The sequence below is a fragment of the Xiphophorus couchianus genome, chromosome 18 (assembly GCF_001444195.1).
Source record: "Xiphophorus couchianus chromosome 18, X_couchianus-1.0, whole genome shotgun sequence".
Lineage (NCBI taxonomy): Eukaryota > Metazoa > Chordata > Actinopteri > Cyprinodontiformes > Poeciliidae > Xiphophorus > Xiphophorus couchianus.
The window spans coordinates 22,485,426-22,510,578 of record NC_040245.1 but is presented as its reverse complement, the minus strand read 5'-3'; the positions used below and the strand labels follow the sequence as shown (position 1 = coordinate 22,510,578).

General features: G+C 37.8%; 1 protein-coding gene across 2 annotated transcripts in view; it reads right to left on the bottom strand.

Annotated features, from left to right (window-relative positions):
• Positions 1-25,153, bottom strand: part of ppp1r37 (protein phosphatase 1, regulatory subunit 37) — a 60,264-nt gene that overhangs the window by 20,344 nt on the left and 14,767 nt on the right. Inside the window, exons 3-4 of one of the 2 annotated variants that reach the window (XM_027999325.1) lie at positions 22,149-23,625; positions 3,548-3,645 (exon numbers count right to left, since the gene is read on the bottom strand). In XM_027999325.1, coding sequence (XP_027855126.1) covers positions 3,548-3,645; positions 22,149-22,893 — 843 coding nt within the window. In that variant the 5' untranslated portion in view covers positions 22,894-23,625. Of the gene's footprint in view, positions 1-3,547; positions 3,646-22,148; positions 23,872-25,153 lie in introns of those variants that run through there. The other variant, XM_027999324.1, reaches the window with a different exon arrangement.

Here is a 25,153-nt window from a genome sequence, read left to right as displayed (position 1 = left end):
GTAGATTTTTAAGTAGCCTAAAATGTATTTTAGTCGATCACAAATGTGACTCTTCATACATGGAAATTAACAGCAGCCAGTTTAAAATAAAACTAATTTGTTCAAAAGCCATATTAATCTGCATGATGCAAGGCCTACCGTCTTAACAGAAGAGCATATGTGCTACCTCCTTTAGCTTTAAACATACACAGTGGATGTTCTGCAAAATCAATGACAGATGTCCTCAAACATATAGCTCTGATAATACAGCTTGTAAATGATAAAGGACTTGTGACAGTAATTCCATGTAAAGAGGGCGCCTGCATGTTTATTTGTACATTAAAAAGCTGAAAGCAGCCTATAATTTTACATCTCATTTACAAACATTTGCCAGTTTCTGTTTACAGCAACAGCATTCAGGGAGAACATATGTCTACACAAACAAGCATTTAAAAATGACGGAAAAACACTCTTGATGGAAAATGCAATCAAGAGAAATGTGACACAAAGCTACCAAGTGTCCAAGTTTTAGGACCCCGGTGGGAGGAACTGTGCAGCAGGCATTCAACATGCAGCTACTAAATAGTCTCGCATACACCCCCACACGCACGCACTAATGGCAATATGGAAAATCACCTGTAAGACCACTGGCAGGTCGCCACATGAGCAATCCAGCAAGACTTAATAAAAAAAGCATTTAGAGTGAAAAAGAAAACAGTAAATATTCGAGCAGCGCTTGCCAAATACCTCTTACTGTCCAGTCTTGCTTATGTGACCAGTTACTGCAAGGGTGACTCAGCAGAAATGGATGGTCTCTATACCGGACAAGAGCTCTGCTGGTAGACCATAAAAATGAAACCGTGACGGTCAACACCGGACACAGGTTGGTAAAATTTCCACTGGATTTGACTGAAACTTAAGATACAACTGTTGATGACCACATTTTAATAAGTTAAGAGGATTTGGACTTTGAATTTACTTTCTCTATTTAATAATTAAGGTGGACATTTTCAAACCCTGAAAACCCAGACGTGGCATATATTCAAACTTGCGGCTTTCCTGCCTTTCCTTTTGTGTTTTTACTAAATCAAGTTACCTACTGTCAGACTTTGGGGATGCGGTGTTTACCACCCCCACAGGAGATGTGAGTGCTGAGCTTGGGAGCAGGGATGCATTATTAATTTCTCCTGATTGTTATGCCACTGCAGAGCACGCACTGTAAACCGTTTACTGTCCCCGCTTTACGGGCTTTGCACATTTATCGCGACAAGCTTGAATGATGGTGTCAAACAAGAAAGAGGTCTAGATGAAAATATGTTCCACACGGCGAGGAGACTGGTCAGCTGAGAGTTTGGGATCTCAGCCTCGTGTGGATATTCACATTAATGTGCTAAGCTGCTGTTGTAAAAAAAAAGAAATAAAATAAAATCACATGGGTACATTGCAGTACATTTACACACTTCAGGACTTTTTGTAAAATTTCCAGCTTCCAGAGTGATATAAATTGCTGAAAGACAACAGTTTTTTTCCCCTCAGGCTGGCTATATATTCCCCATTTCCTCTAGCGCCGTTACAAAAACACATCTGACGTTCAGAGGAAACAACTCCCAAATGAGGAAACTCCAACTACAGTAATAGAAATGAAGTTTGTGCGTCAGTTCACACACAAAGGCAGAATATCCGCAGAACAATATCGAAACTTTAGGCTTCCTCAGAGGAAGATGAAGAGCTGAAGGTTTGACATGACGAGACTGAAGTCTGCCACCAAGAAACTATAAAACAAACAACTGGACCTGATGATTGCCTTTTGGTTTTGCCTGTTTTAAAAACCCCTCAGTTCTGTCAATTTATTTACTGGTGTTTTATAATGTGCTGTTTTCATCAAAGACTAGTAAAACTGCATTCATCAAACATAGTTTAAAAAAAGAGAAAAAAAGAAGAGCATCCTGTTACCTGTGTAAAGACCCTGACTGCATGCTTCAGAAACGTAAGGACTGGGAGGACGGTCCCGATGTGGGACTGTAAAGGCCGATTTATAGTGTCTGACTTTAAAACTTGTACAATACAATCAGTAGGGCTGGGTGATAAATTGATTTTATCAATTAATAAAATTTTTTGCTTTGCGGAGATTTAATTTTTGGAAAAATTGGGATTTTTTTCTCTCGTCTACTTCTTGGGTTTTCATAGTTCAGAGTGATGTCAGCACACCTAGGGCCGCCATCTTGTTTGACAAACACGTTTTACAGCGTGTAAGTATTTAGACTTTGAATTCAGCTCAACGCTATGACGGAATATTAGGGCCAGGCTAAAACGTAACTATTTTAATTAGGAGAATAAATTTATAATACTAACACGATAAAGTTGTAATTTGATGAGAACTACTAAAACAGCAACAAAAACTTCAATGAGGAATGTGGAGCATCTTATGAAGTCATTCTTTGGTATAAGCTTTATAGATAATACTTAGCAGACATATTTTTAACACAAACAAAATTATCACTAGCAGGATTTTGAAACGATTATGCAAACAATTACGTTTATTTTGAAGATCAGATCCTGATAATAGTTACTAGAAAAAACAACTTTTTCTACTAATTTTAAGACTTTTTTTTTCTGGTAAAATTGCATCTTTTTTCTGCTGATATGATCATTTTCTCGCAATAGACACAAATTCAGGAAAATACAAGATTCTTTTGTTAGTTATTTCCTATGTCTCCATAGATATACCTGACATGGTTAGATGGTTTACTTCATTACAGGTGTTAACTGTGACAGTCTTGTTATTAAGTGTCTAATAAAATAATCTGAAAATGAAGGATTTATAGGATTATTAAAAGGCTGCATCTAACCTGACTCTTAATCTGTTATTAAACTGTAAAATTGTGACAAGCTCTTGGCTGATGTGGTTAGATTTGAGACAGAGTTCAGTCACACATGTATGGTTTCTCATGTCTCCGCAATCCCAGCTGATGCTCTGAAAGCACACAAGTTCTGAGGTGTTAGTGGATCGACTTCTATGATGTGAACGGACAACGTGATCTGTAATGGTGGGGCTCTTTTTGTGTTTATTGCGGATTAAAAGAAAGCTAGTCAACATTTTCTGATGCCGCCTCATACTTGTCATTGGTTGTCTTGGGCGAGTTGCTCTTCTCTGACTGAAGAGTTTCTTTTGATTCGCTCACCATGAATGATTTTGCCTGCAACAATTGCAAAAAGCGGACCCAGCTTAAAGTCATCGCATGCAAAACAACCTACAGAGCAAGATTAAATGTTTGAGCTCATTATGTTTCCAAGGCAAAGCTCATTTTATAGCAGCTCTGTCTGCAGCATGAAGGACTGGAAAAAAAGCTCACAAAATAATAATAATAATAAAAAATAAAGTTAGTAGTTCCTAGGTGAGTTTGTTTTTGATGCAAGACAATCCTGACATATCACAACTACAAGCGACAAGATAAGTTATAGACCATTTTGATGCCACTCTCCACCTCCTTTAGAATTGATTTAGTAAACATTTGTACATAAAAAGCCCAGCAAACCCTTCACTAAATGTCCTTTTGTTGCTTCTTACCTGTATTTGTTTGAGAACTTTGGGGATAGGTTTACAGTTGAGTTTCTGACAGGCCTGTTTGTAGGAAGAGAGGATCTCCTCCACCGTCACATTCTGAGCTGAAAAACACAACAAGAAGGTCAAAAATTAGAAAAAAGTAAAACAAGGCAGAAACGTGAATGAGGATGGCTGGATTCTCTGTACACATTTGAGTGTTATGTCACAGCAACACTGAATTCAGACTAACGTACTGAAACAGAAACACGGCTGTGGAGACACAATTAGGACACCTAACGCCTTTTAGTTTTTCTAAATGGTCACATTTAGTTATGAAGCTGTCCTTCAAGTACATATAAATGTGACTATGACTGTATTTTAATTACTTTTTTAATTTTTATTAAGTGATAAAGATCTAGGAAACATTTATGTAGCCTCTGAACAGTACCAAGCACACCCTGATGCTACTCATCATCAGCTCCTGTTCGACCAAAGCTTCCCTAAAATAAAGTGTAGGACTGAGACACAAAGAAAATACTTTGTTTTACTGCGACCTGTTTGTGTTTGAGCCTGAGGGAGCACTCCGCTCTGACACAGAGGATCAGAAAACATGACCCTCCCACCCCCCACCTCAGGGTGCCCCTACTTAAAGCTGCAAAAAGGAGGTATTGTTCTTGGTTTTTGTGTGGGTTAAATGCAGTTGCCATCCCAGACTGTTGCAGAGTCTAACTCCAGTCAGATGACCGGGCAAGATTCAAAGCTACTGTTCTGGCTGAGAGGCTCTGCTGATAGATGAAGCGAGGCACTCATGCAGAGGAGGAAAAAAAGAGAAGGAAATAAAAGGCCACGATAGACGTACATGAAAGCCAGAATCCATACACATAAATTTAAAAACATGAGGCCAATTGATCTGATTGACAAAAACAGGAGAATAATTATGGTCTTTGTTTCCATGCGCTCTCCACACACACACTCAGCACTCTGCCTGTGTGTGTGTGCATCTGACTTTTGCTGCAGTCAGCAATCTGATTTCACAGAAGTGAGAAACTTGTCTCCTTCACTGTCCAGCGGCATTCATCACTGGTATCCCTGCTCTCTTGCAGCGGCTCTCATTAAGTTCATCACCCAGTGCCTTGGTTAAAAGCAAATTCTGGAGAAAATGCTGCAGTGCGTGAAATCGGCGATACAAGACCCGCATTTGTACTCTGGTTTTCTGTCTTCTAGAAAAAGCTTATTTTAATCATAAATGTTGGCACGCAAATGAGAAAGCTGACAAAGCTGCAGAATTTGGTGGTGATGTAAAAAAAAAAAAAAAAAAAAGGGTCAGACATTTCAGTTATATCCAGTAACGTTGCGGTTCTCCAGATTGGTTTTGAGAAGGTATTTTCAACTCTTGGTCTTGTCTGAACCACATTTTAAGTTTTTTTTTTTTTCCTCAATCAAGTCCACAACTTCGGCATCCTTTTTTAAAAATTTCGACTTGGTGTGCATCTCCTGGCTGCATCTGGACAAGTCTTTAGCTCAGAAAATTGTTGCTTGTCTTGATACGTTTGCAACACCATTATGATAATAGCACTGGTCTTGAAAGCTGTCTTGGATGGATTTAGTGCTGGTCTTCCTACACTCAAAGTCTTGGTTTTAGATAGCAAAAGATGTGAACAACCAGATTTAGGACTTTTACTGGCTATTTCTAACACATATGTCTTGATTTAATCTATTCCACTGTAGCACTGGTTGCATCTTTAGGGTCATTGCCCACTATTTCAATCCTCTTTCAGTTTTTTTTTTTCAAAGATTCACAGTATTTAGCTCCAGCCATCTTCATATCAACTCTGACCACCTTCCCATTAAAGAAGAGATTTACAGATTTCAGATTTTTGCTATAAAAAAAAGGAAAACTTGCCATGAATGCGTCTTTATTTGTCTATCACCTAAAATCACAACTTGACGCATGTAGTTTTAACATGAGGAATTCAGAAGGAAAACTTTTGCAAGTCACTGTAATCTTCAACGAAATGCTTCACTAGGCGACATGAGACTCTAAATGTTTGTGTCTTTTAGTGAATTACAAAGGCATAACATGGGTGTAATCATTTAATGCAACATTAACAGTTTAAATATGTGCTTAATTGTGGCAGTTATGTTTTACTCAAATGGGCATTTGGCAGGACACAGCAGATTGATGCCAATCTGCGTTAGTATTTTACCTCTGAAATGCATACAGAGCGAGCTCTGTGGCGCGAGAAAGTAGTCTATTAAATTTGTTCTGTACAGTTCATGCGTTCCAGCGAACAAAGTGTCCTTGGAAAAGTGCTATTGTGCAGCGTCGCTGTGGAGCAAGTGTGTGAGTAAACATTTCCTGCGACGAGGTGGGGTTCGGAGGTGGAGAGTGTCTGATGCTCACTAGACTGTACTTTCACACAGCTTATTAATTAGAGAAGGCTAGAAGGGGAATTGGCAAAGAGCAGAGATAATTTAATTTAAAAATTATTCATCACCGCTATATTAAAAGAGTGCAAGGAGGGTGGCGTGTGACCATTCCTCCAAATTTAAAACAAGGTGTAAGCTGAGGAAAACAAAGAAAAACAAACATCACCGCCAACCGAAGTCAGTGATAAGAGCTGAAAGAGCGCAGGATCAGTAAAGCCTGAGCTACAACTGCTGTCTGCATTTCTGCTGGCTCTGCCTTTGTTTTATTGCACTCTGCTCAGAGCTGCTGCTACATGCATGGAGGGGAGTGGTGAGGAGGCACGCAGAGAGGGGAGGAAGGCCAAATGACTGAGCCAGGTTATGTCTTAGAAACACAGATTGAGAACCGGTGACATGCACAGCCAGAGAGGCAAAGAGATTAAAAGGTAATACAACAATGAGTCAGGAAATAAACTCCACATCAGAAAATGAAACAAAAACGAGACTGAAAGCACGAACAGTACAGGAAGCAGACTCCTGATCTAGAAAGGAAACACATTCACAGACCAAGAAGGTGACACAGTATTGGTCTTGTTTAAGTGACTGTAAGAGAAGGTCGCAGAATAGTTAAACTAGCATTTATTTGACCCTTTTAAAATCTTGTTTTTGGCTACAATTTAATCAGCTTTGAGTATGAAAGGACGACCCTTTGACCTTTATGATCTGTCCCCAAACTCTATATAGTTTCTACTTTTTATTAAGCATGTGATAAATAAACCAAACCAAGACAAAAATGTGTATATTCTGTCCATCCAAAACAAAAAATTCAACTAAGCAGATGAACTGTCCACCAAAACTCATAAAATCTGTGTCTGTAAAAGATTCGAGGCGAGATGTTTCGCCACATTGATATGTCTGGTTTGGAGAACACCGAAGAAGAGACGACTCTGCTCTAACCAAGAAAACCTCCGACAGGCCAAATCTTTACATCTTGGTTGTGTTTGCGATTGCTGCTGGCAGCTCTCCACTGCGCTACAGCAGAGTTGTCTAAACTGTAGTCTGTGCAACAGAACCTTATATTCTGCTGAGGTGAACTGGGTTGTGCAGGGTTAACGGCTAGAACTGATGCTTTTCTGACAAGAGCTGGCCAGTTTAGCACAAATGTACCCACAAACATTTTGAGCCCCCACAATGTTTGTTGAAAATAAAAATCGAGGAATTTTGACTGTGACGGGAAATGAACAGGCAAAACTTGCACAAATGTTTCTCCCTTCGTACCCTGATGTGGAGAATTACTGCCAAACACATACACATCTGTAGATGTAGTAAGGAAATCAGTGTGATTAAATCCAGACGACCTAGAGACACAAACTAATGACAGAGCAATGCAAACGTGCCACATGATGTACTCCTGCAGATAGAGGGCCTTTTATAGACGACTACAGATGGCCAAAACTCTGCTCCAGAGGTAGCTGAAGGGGACACAGCCTCCAGCTGGCATTGCAAGAACACACTGACTATCTGCCTGAGAGCTTCACACAAAGGTCAACGTTTGAGAGTAATTCCACTCAACTCTTTAGAGAGTGAAATTTAATGTGGGATTGTGGGCATGGTGCTTAATTTGAGCAAGTCCTGAAATGTAGGGCTTAAAATGCTGAGAAATTTAGGACATCCTAACAGAAAAGTTGTTTTTAAATGTGTAATTATTATAAACCACGGTGGGAAATAGGGATGATATCATCATATAGTGGGGAGAGAAAAAAGTCATGTGATAAGAGTGAGCTATGAAGTGATAATAATAACTATTTTTAATGACGACTGCAAAGACCAAAGGTTGAGAGGGAAGTAAGGGTCGTTACTTTAGCTATTTGAGATAGTTTACCCTTTTTGGTTCAATGGGAGCCAAAAACAACCCTGGTTTTAAAACCTCTTCGTACCACAGCTTCTTTTTTTTAGCAACTTTTTGGAGAGTTCTCAAAAATGACATCCCCAAAATGAATTTCATATATGTCAGGAACTACAAGGTGTATTTGACTGGTTCAGGTATCAAAAGAAAGGTAATATTCCAGAGAATACTCTAGAAGTCTAAAAAGCGACATTTGTATTACTGAGAAAGAACATATGGCATACAGTGAAAAAATACAAAATAAAAATAATAAATTCTAATAAAATACATTACGTAATGTGGATTTTTCTTAAAAGCATGCAGCGGAAACCCAGAACCTCTAGCAATTCACGATACAGGTTCTGACCAATTACTGGACCAAATTTCATTCCAAAAAACTGAAGCATAGACATTTTAGAAAGGTATTGGTTGGTAAAATTCCAGGCGAACGTTCCAAATGTGCCATTTTTGGACATTGCAATTACAAATTTCTCTCTCTTTATTAAATGAATTAATTTATTTTCCCCCCCGACCTATATCTTGCTATAAATATTATTTGCAATTAATAACAGTGGGTTGTTTTTTAAAACAATATAAGAGTGAATTACTACTAAAAAGCACAGTCCTGGGCGCTCTGGTTATAAAAGCATTGAGGAAAACCAAACCCATAGGGGAGATTTTCTGCAGCCCATTGGTTGATTTTGGGTGATTGACACGTCTAACACCCAATAGAGTCAGGGGAATTACAAAATCCCATAGAAACATCATTCACCAATTACAAACGAGCTAAAACATAAACGATCGGAAAGCTCTAGCTGTGCGTTTGAGTATATAGGCGGTATCCATGGAGACAGAAAAGCTGAAAATAGTGCGAAATCACAACAGTGTGACACAAGAATAACAGATTACAGTACCTGTGTGGAAATATTTACTCTAACATGGATTATGACCACGAAACAGCACTTTTGGGTCACTTCGTTGAAGTGCACAGTCACCTTTGTGATTTTTAGATTATAATTGTCATATTTGTTATGCAACAACTAGTTTCATCTAAAGTGTTTTGCTGTGAAAATAAAGCAAAAACCCAATAAATCTGAAATATTTCTTGCAATTCTGTGCATATGGGGTAGAAGCATTTTCTAACACTTCTTTCCTCTCTCATCAGAGACAAATTAGGGCACAAAAAACCTAAATATGAAAACAAATCCACTCATGCTTAAATTTGAACTGAGGGCGTCGTGGTTCACCTGTTCCCTAAAAATAATCTGCTCCCTCAGATTCTGAGAATGAACATGTATAAACAATGCCAAAAGTGAATGCTCTGATGCACTGTGTTTGTGTATTTTGACTCTTGCTCTTGACTGTAATACTTCCTTGTCAGAACGGCATCGTAAAAGTAAGCTACTTCAGTTACCGCACCTGCATGAAACCAGAACCAGCTGGGCTGATGTCCCAGGTTGAAGAAAAAACAGCCAGCAACAGGGGAGGTTTAACAGTCGTGAATTTTAAATCAATTACTCAACCTGAATAACAGGCAGAGCTGCAACAAGTACAAGCACATGTTCAACCAACAATGTGACCTAGAAAGCCCATCCTTTGACCTTCCACACCTCAACTCGCTTGCGTAACGCCTTAAGTGAGATCATGCTAACTTCAGAGGAGGTAGCTACTGTATATTAACACACTGTTATATTATTAGTTATTCATATGGATATTTTGCTCTCAGAAAACTGATACCGAGTACCATATTCATCTGTTTGTTTTCCCTGAACTACACTATCAGGACAGCTGAAGCTTTTCCATAAAGATACTATGCAAGAAAACTTCACCCAGCAGCCCGTCGTGTTTTTGAGTTTAAAGAATTGTTTAAAGTTGACAGGAAATTTGAAAGTATCACTTGATAATTATGTGTCATTGAAAGACTAATATCTGAACACCAACTATAAAGTCTTAAAAAATGCAAACATTAAAACAAAACTTAAACAAATAAGCAATGCTAAGCCTGGTGGGGGCACACTTAAATCCTGGTGGCCTGCCAGGCTTATAAAACACTGGGGCAGACCCTGCTATAAGTCAATTGTTAACTGTTGAAAAGTTACCAATAAAAGGAGCCAGGTGTTTTTTTTTATATAAAAATGGTCATGCACCCACATGAGAATCCCATAAACTTTATTTTATTATTAAAAAACCCAATACTAAGTGCACATTTTAGCAGCTACTGCATAAATATGCCCATTTAAAACTTTTCTTTAAGAGTACAAGCACACATTCAATACTCATTTTATAATTTTATGTTGTCACCAGAACCTTTTGTTCTGGTTTGTTAGGATTTTCACTAGATTAAAAGTATCCGTATTTTTACTTAGTTTGTTTTTGTTTTGTTGTTTTACACTTTATGACTTAAAATCAAGGTGTTCAACTCTTGTCAAGCAGGTACAAGTAATCAAACAGTAAACTTAAGAGCCTGTCAGATAAAAATGCTAAACATCTCCTTCAAAGCCTGACAACTCTGTAAGAAAGCCTTAGTCAAAGTCTTTATCACATCCCACAAGTGTCAACATAGACTGACCTACAGTGTGACAACAGTGGCAGCGTAGGCTGTGCTGCCGGGGCAATTCATAGGGAATATTTACCTATTTGAAATGATCACAAAAAAAAGCATATACTAGCTGAAAAGAGGACAATGAATGCATTTATTCTATATCTATGCATATTATCTTGTAAAGTTGAAGATCAAAAGAATACATACAAGTTTAAGCCTAACTTAGTTAATTACACACCTTTTAATAGAAAAGGTCTTACTATTCACCCTAAAGAAGCATTTTGTTACACTTCCAATGAAAAAAGAGAAGAGTGTTTGATATGTGATCCAATGTTACACAAAGAAACATCAATGTGCGCAAAGTACAAAATAATAGAAAGAAACATCTCCCTCCCCAGAACACTGAACAGAGGCATTTATGAAAAACATCTAAAGAAGTGTTAAAACACCTAAGGGGCCTAATTACTCCATTATGAAGTTCTTCAAAGGCGCTTGATGTTTAAGCCAAACCCCGGGGGCCTGTATAAACATGAAATTCTTACCTTTTCACATAATAAAGCAGAGTTAACATTCTGCTTTCCCTCAAGGAAGCTGTCAAATGAAGGCACTGCCAGCCTTCAGACCGCCGACATCTTAGACAACTCAATCTAATACCAGTATTTCTTAAAGAAAAACAAATCACAACTGGGTTTTCCTAAGTGCTTAGCTTGCATTTTGACCCAGTTTCAGCACGTTTGTTATTCTCTTCATCTCGACCTCCTTTTTCTACCTTCATCACTCATTCGTTCCCTTTGCTTAACTGACAGGAAAACAATTTGTTCTTTCACTTGAGCAACACAGAGCAAACAAGCAAAAATAAACGTCTACTTATTTTCAGAATAGCGACAGACACCACCTGTACATAAAGACAATGGTCATCCTGTGGAAAAATTCAGTAAAAATACATTTAACAAACAGATTTCTCCCAAGGGAAATTGATAAAATTCTTTGACCTGACTTTAACTCACATAGTAGACAATTTTTAAATTTGTTACGGATGATTTTTTGCTTCACTGATAAAGAACGACAGCATTTGTCATGCACAGATTAATTGGTCACAGATTGATCCGAATGATCATTCTTTAATTGGCTCTGACTGCAGATATTTCCTATTGATTACAGGGACCAAAACAAAGAGCTCCCAATATTTCACTGCAAAAATGTTTGTGCGCATTTAAAATAACATTTTAAAAGTGTTGGATACTTTTAGTTTTAGTGATTACAAGTGCTTGCCTGGAATTATTGATGCTAAAGGTGGCCCAACCAGTTTTAAGGAGGCAATCACTTTAACACACAGAGCCATGTAGGTTTTTTTTCCTCCATTAAAGCTACGGTATGCAACGTTAAAACGTTTAAAAAAAAAAATTGTTGAAACTCACACCGTTGCGACTGTATATTATGAGACAGATAATTTGTGGGGGGAAAAAAAAGGTCACCCAGCGCTATCTAGAACCAACCAATCAAAGCCAGCAGTAGGATCTGAATGCTGTCAATCAGGCCCGTGTGCGTGCCAAAACCCCCCCACTCTCTGCTCCAATGCAGTTTCTCCACTTCAGCAGAGCCTATCATAAATAGGACAGTTAGCATGGTTAGCATAGACGGTTTTCTGTAACTGTGAGTTGTTTTACCGACATTAGCGCACTTAGCATCTCGTTCATGATGTTGTTTGACAGTGCTAAGACCCTCCTCCTGGCTCTAATTGGTTGCTTTTGACAGTAAGTGGTGCATTTCTTCATACGGCAAAAGCAGCACAGGGAGGCGGAAGAGATTGCTCAGATATTCACAGATTATCTATCTCATAATATGCAGTCACAATATGGTGACAGTTTTAACAAATATGTAAAAAATATTTTTAATAAAAGCTACATACTGTAACTTTAACAACAAACACATTTAAAAGCTGCATTTAGTATTCGACTATACCTGTTGTGAAACTGTGAAGTGACAAACATGCAACATAAAAATAAACACTTCTTCACACCACTGTATTCTACAATCCTAAATCCTGCATGTCCCAACTTGATGATAAACTCAATTAGTGACGTAAAATGTGGTGAACTCAACCATGCTCCCGCAGGTTACACTTTCAGTCTATACAGATAAACAGTTGAGGTGTCTGCAGAGAATATCGTTGGGGTAAAACAAACAGTGACTTGCTAACCAGCTAATACCACCAGTGCCTGTTTTTAGTGAGGCTACATTAAGGGGATCGCCTTGCGTTAATTACTGCATTTATAAAAGCATTAAGACAGGAAATTGTTTTAAAATACTTTTCAACAATTCAAAGAATTTTGCACCATCAAGATCAGATACAAAGTGCAGGTTGGAACGGTGACATGTCAGCAGGGTAATTACTGTCTTCAGCAAGATAATGATCCAAAACATATGTCCAAGCCAAGACAGAAACGGTTGAGACACAAAAAGAGGAACCAGGATCTTGGACGACCTAGAGATTATGCAAACACAAATAGTCAAATACCCCTGTTCGTATGCTCCAACTTTGTGAAATGTTATGAGAGACAGATCAGAGCTGGTCTATTGGCAAAGGGAGGCTGCATTAAGCATCAACAGGGGAATCAATAATTGTGCCATTGTGCATTATAAGTAAATCAGACTGTTTCCTAGTGAAAAAAAAAAGAACACAAAGGCTGTATTTATATCTGCCTCTCAATGGATATGCAGTCGTTTCAATTTTCATTCTACTAAAAAGTACAGCCAGGTACAACATATTTCTATCAAAACTATGGAAGTGTTGGGCCTAAAACAAAAGCAGTAAAAACCTCTAACCTAAATGCGGGAATAAAAAGCCTTGCCGTCCTATGCTCCAGCCCTGTTTGCTGTCATTTTGCACGTCTTTGTTGAGGCGCGTGTTGTGGCAGCAGCGCCATTAACACGTAGCAGCCAGCTGACTGGTTTGTCAGAAGTGTGGCAAAAAGACTGAGCTGAGAATTTGTACCAGCATGCAAAATGAGAGTCAGATAAAATAAATAAACAAAAGGATGCAGTGATGGTTTGTATCCAAGAGAGATGCTGGTAAATGATTAAAAGTAAAATCTCCATCAGAGTAATTAAATACAAACCCTGGATTACAATTTCCCCTTACAGTAGAGAAATAAATGACTGATGTTATGGACTGAGAAAAACTCATGTTCAACATAAGACTGCACTGGATTTGGCTTCTTGCAGACATATCTAGAATAGAGCTGCAACTAACAATTATTTTTGTAATCAAATATTCTATCAATTATTCTGACAATTGGATAAAAAAAAATTGGTACATTCTATGTTGTTTTCATTTAATCATTTAAAACTTTTTTAGGCATTAGAAATATATTAAAACATGCAAATAAACCAACTAGAAATATATTTTTAAAATAAGAAAATAAACATTTTATTGCCTAAAGGGAATTAACATTTAGTGAATTTGAACTGGGTGAAGCTAAAACTATGTCACTTGAAGAGTTTTGGGTAAAACATATTTGTACAGTTTTGGTTTAATTACTTTTTTTTTTTTTCAGCAAATTGCCTTTTTTGAGTCTGTATACACCAGTCAATTATTAATGGATGACTTAATTAGTTGACTTATTTTAATAATTGATTCATCATAATTAATTGTTTCAGGACGAATCTAGACACAGCCATTACAGGTGGGTATTAAAGGTTAAAACATGCATGTGCAATATTAGCATAAAAAACCCCTTTACGTCTCATAAGAGTTTTTGTTACTAGATTAAACAGCTCTCTTCAATTATTTCCAACAGTTTGCTTGACATTATTTTCCAATGTTAAAGTGTTTTTGTTCAGTTTGCAGCTTTCGACAGGAGCTGGAGTGAGGGAAGAGAAGAGCAAGGTATTCCTGTTTGACAAGGACAAAACGTGACGGCAGCTCTATGGGTAACAAACAAGTGGCCTTGTTCTGTATCAAACTGTGTTTTAACTTCTCAGTGACGAACCTCGAGTCAAAGAGCAGGATTCAGCAGAAAGCAAACAGACACATGCTCACTTCTTTAATTTAGAAGACAAACAAAGATGCATGTGCTGTTTGGTTAGTTAAATAAGCCTAATAGTGGCAAGGTGCAAATAAGAGGACCAGCTCAGCTGATATTATCAACAGGTGCTTTTGTTCCTCAAACATTAGCAGATATTCATTTGAAAGAAAAACATTTTGTTTCAAGCTTGGAGGTAATTTATCAACAGTTTGTTGCAGAAGTTGAGTTAGGAATTATTTATTTTAAGCAGTGCAAAAGCAACTTACGTTATAGGTTCTCACTTCCTTCATGCGTTTATGATGTCATGGATTAGCCAGTCGACCTCCAGACATTATGACGGTTCTATCTTTTGAGTATCAAAGACGCTAATGACAATAGCAATTGGGCAGCATGAGGTTCTCACATTGTGTCAACCTTGAGTAAAAATGGCATATTATGATTCATATGCCCTTATTTAAAACAGAAAAGCAGCAAATATCCCTCCCTTAACATAGGAATTCTAATTAGGTTATAAATTACATTTATTTGCAGTGAACGCCCTCCTAGTCACTTTTCATTATTGTAGATTTTACTGTGGAATGTAACAAAAAAAATGTGCCTGTTTTTGATTTTTTTTTCCCCTCTAAAATATAGCAAATAAATGAAGCGTTGATAGCAGATAGGCTACTGGCTGGCATCTGAAAATCAGCTAAAATTGCTGGTGATTGACTGTACCTCTAAAATTAGAAATAAGGAAGAATGTAGAGGATGGCTTCTGTGGTAGAGCTAACATGGTTTCCACTGCCTGTATTAATACATATTAAGGCACATTAGGTGTTTGAAGTATTAAAATAGGCAGCTGGAAGCATTTTTAAAGGGTGTCTCAACTTATGCCGGTCATCCACTGTGTTGTCGTCGTGATCATGACGACAACACAGTGTTTAAGTGTTTAAGACACAGAATTAAACACTCACTAAATTCAATAGTTTTCATAACATTTAATACTTAGTACTATTCCTATTATTAAAGACAAATAGTGACAAACAGCTTTACTGACAGTTACCTTAATAAGAAGGTGGGTGATCCTTCTTTAACCGTCAGTGTTTTTTGCAAACAGAAATATTTCTTAGCAGCTAAATCAGATTTTTTAATGAACTTTCAAACACTTTAGTTGCCATCTTTCAGCCAGATGCCCAGCAAGGTGCAGCTACAGGTGGAGGGACACTGTGTTGCTTCAAGCTACATAATACCAAATCACATTTAAGGGACTTTAAACCATCTGGTATGATGGGTAATTTTAGTGGCTCTGAAATGTATAATTAATGCTGGAAAGCGTCTCATTCCGAATAGAAAGAAGTTCTAAATCTGTTTCCGAGACGTATTTTTTCTTTTTCCTGATATTTATTTATTTTAAAACACATTAAAGGGGTATGTTTCATTAAAAAAAGGAACAATTATTCTAAAACCAAGCTTAGAAAAAAAACTATATAATAAAAATAAAAAAGAATTTACATTTGTAATTGCAACCATTTCATTATAAATGAAGAACAGTGATCTTTGGGGGAAAAAAAATTACAAATCAAAATTTAAAAGCTTGGATGTTAAAACACTGTCTGCCATACATTAACGTAAGAGTGTCTTTATCAAACATATTGTATTTTGCTTTGACAACTGAAAAAAACCCAAAACTTTAAATTTTTTAATTGTCTATTACAGCTTGGCATTCTCAATCATCTTTGTAGTTTTTGGTGTCTTTGCACATATTCTACGTGGAAATAGTTTCTCTTGTGTTTTTAAACATGCTTCACTCTGGAATACATAACATTTTATGAGTAAAAAGTTGGATTTTTGCTGGCACGGCATGGCCTGTAGGCAGGATGTCGGCCCGACAGCTTTGCTGCTTATAAAATAATCAGCTATCAATGTGAAAGCTTTGCTTCGATAGCAAATAACCAGACTTAATTGAGATCAAACACAAACTTTGTGTTATAAAAAAAGAAGTGATTTTGCATTTTCACATGGAAACATTGCGGTTAAGGCCTTTATGGCTTGAACTAGCACTGCAAATTAAAGCGGTTTTAAGGGGTGAAAAAACTTGGGAAGAGAAGTGGAAAAGGACGGGGAGCTACACAGCGAAGGGAATTCCAGGAATCTCAGGATATGATGCAGTATTTGCCCTGGCCTGGGGAACAAACAACCCTCAGGTCTCGACTGAAGAAGACTGGGGAAAAAAAACGCAACAACAACAAAAAGAAACCTCTAGAATACAAAGCAACTCAGAAAAAAAATAACCACACATATTTCACCTTTTTAGGGAGCAAATGGGAACAAATGTAATCTGTGGTGCTGTTTGTTAGTCTTTACCCCTCTTACAGCCACATGTTATGCTTGTTGATAACACAAACCCTGACAACAAGGCAGGAAACAAGAGTACCAAGAGGGCATGGAAATTCAACACCCCAGCTGCTTCCTTCTGCCCCCCTGAGATGCTAAACCAAGTGTTTATTTTAAATGGCAACCCAGATGAAGTTTACTCCATTCAGAAACTCCTTTTATGGCTCAGATAAAGTCAGATATCTGCTTTTCATCAGCTTCTTCATACCAATCTAATTCTTTAACCAGAATTCGCAGCAGAAACTCGCTGTGTGGATGAAACTAAAGTCTGTATTCCACTAATATGTTTGTGAAGGATCTTATAGTGAAGGGAGCCAACAAAGCTGGATCTATTGTGCCACCGTGCTAAAGCCTACTGACACCACAGAAGCTTTCAGAGAGTTTAAATAAAACTAATGATACAGGCCTGAACTTTATCTTAGAATAACTGGACTTAAACCAAAAACAAAAAGATTTGGGATCATAAAAAAATATTAAGATAATTAAAAAAAAAAAAACCCTCTTCTTTAAATATTTAACTCGAGTAGATGACTGTAGAAGCTATTTCTAAGCAGGTTCATGCAATTCTTCTGAAGTTGCATAGCAAACCCATCTGTGATAAAAGCAGGAAATCCTCTAGATGTACAACGTAAAGCCGGAGAAATAAAGATTGGCAAAACTCGGCAAAAATCAGTTTGTTGGTGACAACCCGATCAAAATGCATCACATTAGCTGAATGAATATAAAAGAAAAACTAGTTAAACCATATCAAAAACTAGCATAGTTAGGTAGCCTTTAAAAGAGCCTTAACAAATGAAGAAAACATTTCATTTGATAAATAACTTACAGTTAGTCATGTTTGTAACTTATTGGTACGATAAGTAAAACCAGGCTGATATTACCAACCGTTGTTTATTTACATGTTGTAGTTGTTTGTGTGCATGCTTCAGGCTAGGTTTCACTGTTACGTGTTTGGACATGTGACAGTGATGCAGACAGGATGGAGGGTTTGTTTCCTGAAGCAGAGACGTTATGCCACAAGTGTGGTCGGTTTTGTCAGTGTACTCATTATAAAAATATTGGCACTTAGCCATAACATGTTATCAGCCACAAAATGAATATTAATTTTGGAAATTGATAGCTGCCCTAATTTTCCTATTGGTGCATCCCTATTAGATTGTAATGATTAATTAGAAATAGAGAATTTATTCCTTTAATTTGAGCTATTGTCCTCTCCATTCCTGTGTAAACATAGAAGGACAATATAAAAGTGATTTTCCAGTTGTTAGCAGTAACTGGTTGCTAATAAGTCTAATATTTTCTGAGTTAACTACGTAAACTTTGTGAGGTAGCTGCAAATTATGACAAAGTGTGCGAGGTTTTCTCAGACACATAAAGGCAAGAACTCAGAAAAGTAGGGAAGTCCAGATCTGATGTACCAATTAATCCATTTTCAAATGGACATCAAGACTCCCTTACTAACCACAAACTTAGACAGTAGACCAAAAACAGGTATCAAGTGTTATGTCAGCACAAATCCTGTTGATTCTGCTTTTTATTTTTACGACAATTTTAAAATGTGACATGCACCAATTTTAAAAGCTTTATTGTAGATCAATCACATCTTATTGACCAAACAAGTCTTGTTTATATCTAACAACTTAAGTGTTTGGAGTGAATGAAAGAGAGAGGCTCCTGCATCTTCCTGTCTGTCATTCAACCTACTTTGCTCACCGTCCTCTGACAATTGTTGAGGCGCAGAGAGAGCAGCTGAAATACTAGTCTTTCAATTTTACGACAAAATTAGCAAAGTAAAGAAACCATCAGGCAGAACAACTCTCCCTGTAACTTTTCCTACAATTAACTGGAGCAGCAGTGAAATATGATATGAGCTGAGTTATTGTCCAAGTCGCATCAAAACAGAGAGGAGACGTATGCTAGCATTAGCCAAACGCTTCAGCAGACTGACAAACAGGAAAACATAAATAGCATGAGCAAGAAACGTCACTTATTAAAACCTTCGCTGGTTGTGTCAAGATAAATCTCCAGAGACAAATGGTCCTGTGAAAAAACTATTAGGACTGTAGTTTTGGACAGGTAATGGGTAAGTAAATAATATAGGAAATAATCGCAGCACTACTGTAGATCATGTGATACAGGGATGTAGAAGGGAAATTTATTGCAGCACTTTATATATTTAAATGGAATATATTTTAATGGTGTATTGGACAGAGACTTTGTAACAATGCCTGTTCTTAAATGACTCGGGTAAAAAAGAAAAAAAATATCCTGGTCTACAAATTTCTACAGAAATGTTCTGTTCAATTCACTTCACAACAAAAACAGGCAGCAAATTTATTTAAGAAGTTAGAAATGTCCCATGTTTAATACATTTAATAACTTACTAATCAAAATATCCCTGTATGAAATCTTGTCAACTTTTACTATTCAGACAGATTTCCCCGTGAGCTTAGTACAACTTTTATTGTATTTACATGATATTTTCTAAACTTTATAGATTTCCCATTCAGTAAAAAGTGCAAGCAAAGGACTGCGTGACCAACTTCACAGCCGTCAGCTGATTCCCTGCCTTCATATCAACACTCAGCCGGGAAGAACTTTGGAACTTAAACCAGCTACAAGATAAAGGTGTTTGATAAAATATCCAGTGTTGCGGTTCAGTGTGTGAGGTATTTGTCTTGTTTTGCACAAAGCCAGAAAAACTTGTTAAGGGACGAACTGTGCTCAAATACACTCAGGAAACTGGCATTTTAATTTAAAACCACGTGATTTGGACTGAACCTTCAAAAGCAGCAGGGTCATTTACATGTACCAACACGCTAAAGTACTTTACTACAGCAGAATCCACAGTCAGAAGCAGCTACGTGTGATTCTATGAATGGATAAGAACTTATCTGTTTTTCTCAGCGGCTGTTTGATCATTTCAAACCGAATACGGACTGTTTTCTAGATGATGGAGGTCACACAAACACACTGCAATCGTGAGGTCAGCAGTGTGCTTGACACCGTATGCGATCGTCTTAAACCAGCCAAGTGTGTAACTATGCCAACGGCAGTCACATTACTGTGAGCAAACAACAGTTTTCACATTAGGCCTGTGAAGGCTGTTTAGTAAATGGTGTCCTTTGTTGACACCAGATGAAGGAAGGTGTGAGTCACACACAAATTTCCAGCTTGGCCACTGTAAAGCTACTGTTAAAGCAAAGCCTGTCCTGCTACCTGTGTAAGGAACCAGCGTCCAAAATATAAACAAAAACAAGTAAATAAATGCGTGTTCAGCTTTAGGTAAAGACAAAATGTACAAATTGACTGGAAAAAAAAAAAGTCTCTCTGATAAAGAAATACTTAGGTCCTACACACACAAAAAGCAGTTCCCTCCAAAATCCTTTTACGAAGATTTCCTTCATTGTAACACCACACACTGGGTTCCCTATGTGTCTAAGTAAAGGCAGTGCCACATCCTCAGTTTTCCAGAGTGTGCATTCGCTGAACAAACAGGAACCTACTGTGGTAAAATGGCACACCTCAAGGAGTGGAGGGATTCTCTCAAAGCGCTCACTGCGAGCCGCGCCGCGCCGCCATACTTGGATATGGAGTTATGCTTTGGCTATTCTGAGTGCAGCAAAGCCAGAAAACCTATTATGTTCTTTATCTATTAGAAGTTGTTTAAAGTAGGGGTGGGGGTTTGGGTGCTACCTGAGGATTAAACAGCAGACTGACAAAGCAGCATCTTTGACGAAAGACACAAAGGAGGAATTCTCTTTAAGACCAACACACCTCTTTGAGATGAATGACTACATTCATCAAGCCGTCAAAATTTTAACGGACAACGTGAGATATGCGAAGGAACGTTTTAAGCTAGTGCTGTGTGATAGTAGGGTGATAATAATATTGATTAGAACTACAACTGAAGATTATTTTAGTAATTATTTTGATTATTAATCGGTTTTAAAAAAAAAAGGTTGCGCATTCCGTAGATTTTTTTTATTCAACCAGTTAAAAACTAACAATTCTTTTTATATAAGAAAAACATGTTATTGACTAAAATGCATAGAAAGCACTCGTGTAGTTTGATCATTTGTAGTAAAGGATGCATCTGCCGCTAAAAAATGCCTTCTACTAAATCTGCTGATTATTTGTTTTGATTAATAATTGGATAACAAAAGGAGATTAATAGGAGATTTTTCTTAAAGAATTTGAATCATGTGAAGCTAAAAATATAACTTAAGGAGTTTTGGGTGGAATATATTTACAGTCAAAAAAGGTTTTTCAACCTAAAGGCAGATTTTATTTATTTTTGTCCAGTTTTGGCTTAATTACGACTGCGTTGTTGTTTTCAGCAAATGGCCTTTTTTTAAAAGTCTGTATAGTCCAGTTAAGAACTAGTTATACAATTACTTCAATAATTGATTGATCATGACTCATTTGATCAATCATTTCAGTCCTAATATTGCTTATGAATAAATCTTTCTTTTATACCACCACAATCTCCCCAACAGCTTTCTAATCTTACCTTAAAATAACATAACCAAATCTTTGTTGATATGTGGATGATTGTGGTTCCATACACTGGACAGATCCGCTTTGAACCGGATCTTTCTAGCTGAGATTTCCGGAGTGCAGTCATGAAACTTTTAAGTGGAAATCTGTAACGTAACCTAATCTAAATGTTTTTATATATAAACACACACACACAAATACTGATTTTCATTCCTGCTAAAATCAAACCTCCTGATTATTGTAGTTTGCTGCAATGTAGCCTAACTGTACCTCTGAAACTTTGCGATCCTAAATAGAGTGCTTCTTTAGTTTTCACAATAGAACTATGAATGTTTTTCTACAACTGGAAATATTCCCAAACAACCAACTTTGTTTTGTTTTTTTGTGAAGGACAAGGTGTAATGGTGTTCTCTCAGCCTGCTGATTGGCAGTGTGCAGCAAAGAGACAAAGGAAGAGAGCCACTTTCCCCTGTGCACTATTCAACTGGATAAAAACACCAGCTACATTGGTGCCATCTTACATTGACTATTTTTTTTATTTTTTAATTTGAGTGGTTTTCAAATCCTAACTCAAAATCCTTGGCATATGTTGATATGAAATTGCCAATGCCTAAAAGAGATAATGGCTAAATACACTGCAGCTAACTAATAATAATTACAAAAATGCTACAAATGCATCAATTAATCAGCTAGAAATTGAAATCAAGAAAATGTTTTCTTAAAAGTCTGCAAAAGAAAAAAGGCACATCCAAGAACAACAAAAAAGGAGTGGTGCATCTGTCGTTACGTCCCTGGTGAACAGACATATCTCACACGGCCTTAATGACGGCACAATAAATAGAAAAGTTAATTTACACATACAGACATGCAGAAAATGACAAATACTACCATGTCTCCAGGGGTCCTTCGGCTCCACCGCTCCAGAAACAATGTCGTCGTCTGAAGGAAATGTCACCCGTTTTCCACTCTGTTTGCGTTTCTCTTCCCCCTCCTCCACCAAGGGATACAGTCCCGCTTGATCAGCGGCAGACGCCTCGGTGCTGCACGTCTGGATTGCATTTGCCTGGCCTTCTGCTGTCCTGCCGGCTGGGACGTACTGAGGACTGGACTTGGAGTTCAAAGCGTTGTCCGAGATCGACGTGGCGTTCGCAGACTCGGCCTCCAGCACCCCGCTCTCGTCCAGACTCAGATCCACCCCGATGTCCATGTCCACGCCATCGTCCCCTGCCTCCACAACAGCTTGTGCAGAGTTGCTGTCCTTGTCCTCCTTCATGTTCTCCTCCTCTATAACAATCTTGTGCTGCTCATCGTTAGATGAGATCAAGTCAGTGGGATTATCTACAGCAGGGGTGTCCTGGGCACAGCTCTTTTTATTTCCATTGACTTCATCAATTTCCAGTGTGTCTTGGTTGTCCTCCTCAGTTGTCTGGAGATTGTCAGTGAGCTGAGGCATAAGGTAGGTTTCAGAGGCCTCTGTGGGAACACTGGTTTGTTTCTCTAAGTCACTGTCTGTCATCAGTTCAGAAATACGAGGGGTGACCGCTTCTGTGTTGTTGGTAGTGTTATGATCATCGTCCACGTTGGCCTTTGTCTTGACATTACACAAATCTAGACACTGCTCTTCGAAATTCATGTTTACATTTCAGCTCGCAAACTGTTGCACACCCTATGGTCAGCAGGTAAGACAGTGACCACCTGGAACAGACAAGCCTCTCTCTCTAACTTTAAAGCTGATGAGTCCCCGTTTTTTGGTCATTCAAGTGTGTGAGAAACATCCATCTTTCTACGCTTTTATTTTGTTTTCGATGTGAAAATAATATACTTCAACAAACAACCGTCAAATGTTGTCATAAGCCAACTAAATAAAGTGCAATTTTGTTGAAATGTCATTTAACAAGAAAACGCTACTGTTGCCCGCACTTGTTCATAAACCAAACTATAAAGCCTAACTATGAACGCACAGGTAAGCGCTAAATTTCTGGCAGTCCTCTTATTGCTTCGTTTAGGGGGCGAATAAAGTCTCCCTGCTAGTCAGCATATTACTGGCAGGAACAAACAGGGCCAGGCCAATCTACTAAAACGAACAGGTCGCTCAGGGAGCTTAAGGAGCCAAATCATCAACGTGAATTAAAGCGAGCTAACGCGTTGCTAGCTTGCTAAAGTTGTCCAACAATGACGCCCAGGCCCGAGTAGGGTAGCATGCCTGCTTCTTTACACCAACCCGACAGTTTCTCCAAGTTCATTCTTCCGTGACAAGAAGACGGAATATATTCCCTCCGCTCTGGATCTTGGTCTCACCCTCTGTCGTGGCGCAACTCTCCCTTCTCGCATCACAGCCCTCAGCCAGCGGCGGCGGAAAAAAACACTCCGAGCAATGAACATGCCTCGGTGGCTAAGCTCAGCGCTCAGGAAACGCACCGGGACTACCGGTGCTTACGGTCGGAGGACTACGGCTACGATATTCCCACCATTTAGCTCTCGGCTGTATCTCCGGCACCGGGAGGAGTCAGCTGAGCCTGGGTTTTTTTTTTTTTTTTTTGTCCAACGTTCTCCTTCGCTAGCCTGTTGAAGTCCAACAACTGTTTGTTGTGCACTCGTCATACGTCAGCACGTAGCCGCACGTACGCAAGGTACGTTTAGCTTACGCACCGGTATGGCATGCAATTGTATCACATAATAGTGAATGCTCTCTGCGAAGTTAAAAACGTTTCAACTTTTGATACAATATAAGTCAAACGCACAGTTGATATCAAAGTATCCAGACGTCATGCTTCTAGGAGAATGCTAGCTTTCAGTACATGAAGGGCAAAAGAAAAACGAAGAAAAGAAAGGAAGAAAGAAAGAAAGAGAGAAAGAAAGTTATCATCCATAAAATTACTCAAGTCACAGTGAAAAGAGTAATTGTTAAAAAAAAGTACTCGAGTACCAACTGATTATAGCACTTGGCTGAATATTTAAACAATATATAATCAGACAGAAAAACATAAGTTTGCGTGCAAATTCTGATATTTTAAAGACTAAACTAGTAAGAAAATAAAACACACAAATAACAAAATTACAAAATAAATTCAAAAAGGACAAAGTATCTGATTTGCAAACGTGTTACTTCAGCTTGAATTTGCTATTTTGTGATTATGGTATTGTTAGCATAAACTTTACAAAACAAATTCTTACGATTGCTGGTGATAGGGTAGGGTAGTTCCAGTGTCAGTATATACTATTTCCTTTTACCTTATCTCCAAAGGGCTCAACAGGTAGCAACTTTAGAACAATGAAGCTTGAGTAAAAACAACAAATCTCACTTGAACATAAAGTGTTGGTGTGTTTTTGAGTCTGGTGCATTGTTGGCTAAAATATCTTTGTTCTTCATTCAGTGTAATTACTTGCAGTGAGTAAAGTAGCCAGAACCTTTGCTAAAGAAAACATTGTATAACATTAATTCTCAAGTAAAAGTAAAAAGTACTTCTTTTTTTCTCAAAAATATTACTCAACTAGTGAATACCCACCTCTGACAAAGAGTTTATTTGTATAACTTTACACAAGCACATGGCAAATTCAACGTTCTTCACAGGAATGTAAAGGACAAAAATGTAAGAAATACACTTTTAAAAAGAAACCCATTCAAAGAATAAATGTAAATTTTTAGCACTACATTAAAAAAAGAAACATTGAAGTACAAAAAAAGGAGAGCTGTTTGGGTTGATTATATGTTGCAGTGATCTTGCCTTATAAGATCACTGTGGCAAAACACCTGTTAAGTTTAATGACCTGCAAGGTTTGGTTTTCTCCTTCAAAATGAAAGACGACAATCTGACTTTAGAAATCTTCCAAGGAATATACACTTCGTTACCTAGATGAGGGATGTACTGATGCAGCCAATTTTTTTAATTTAT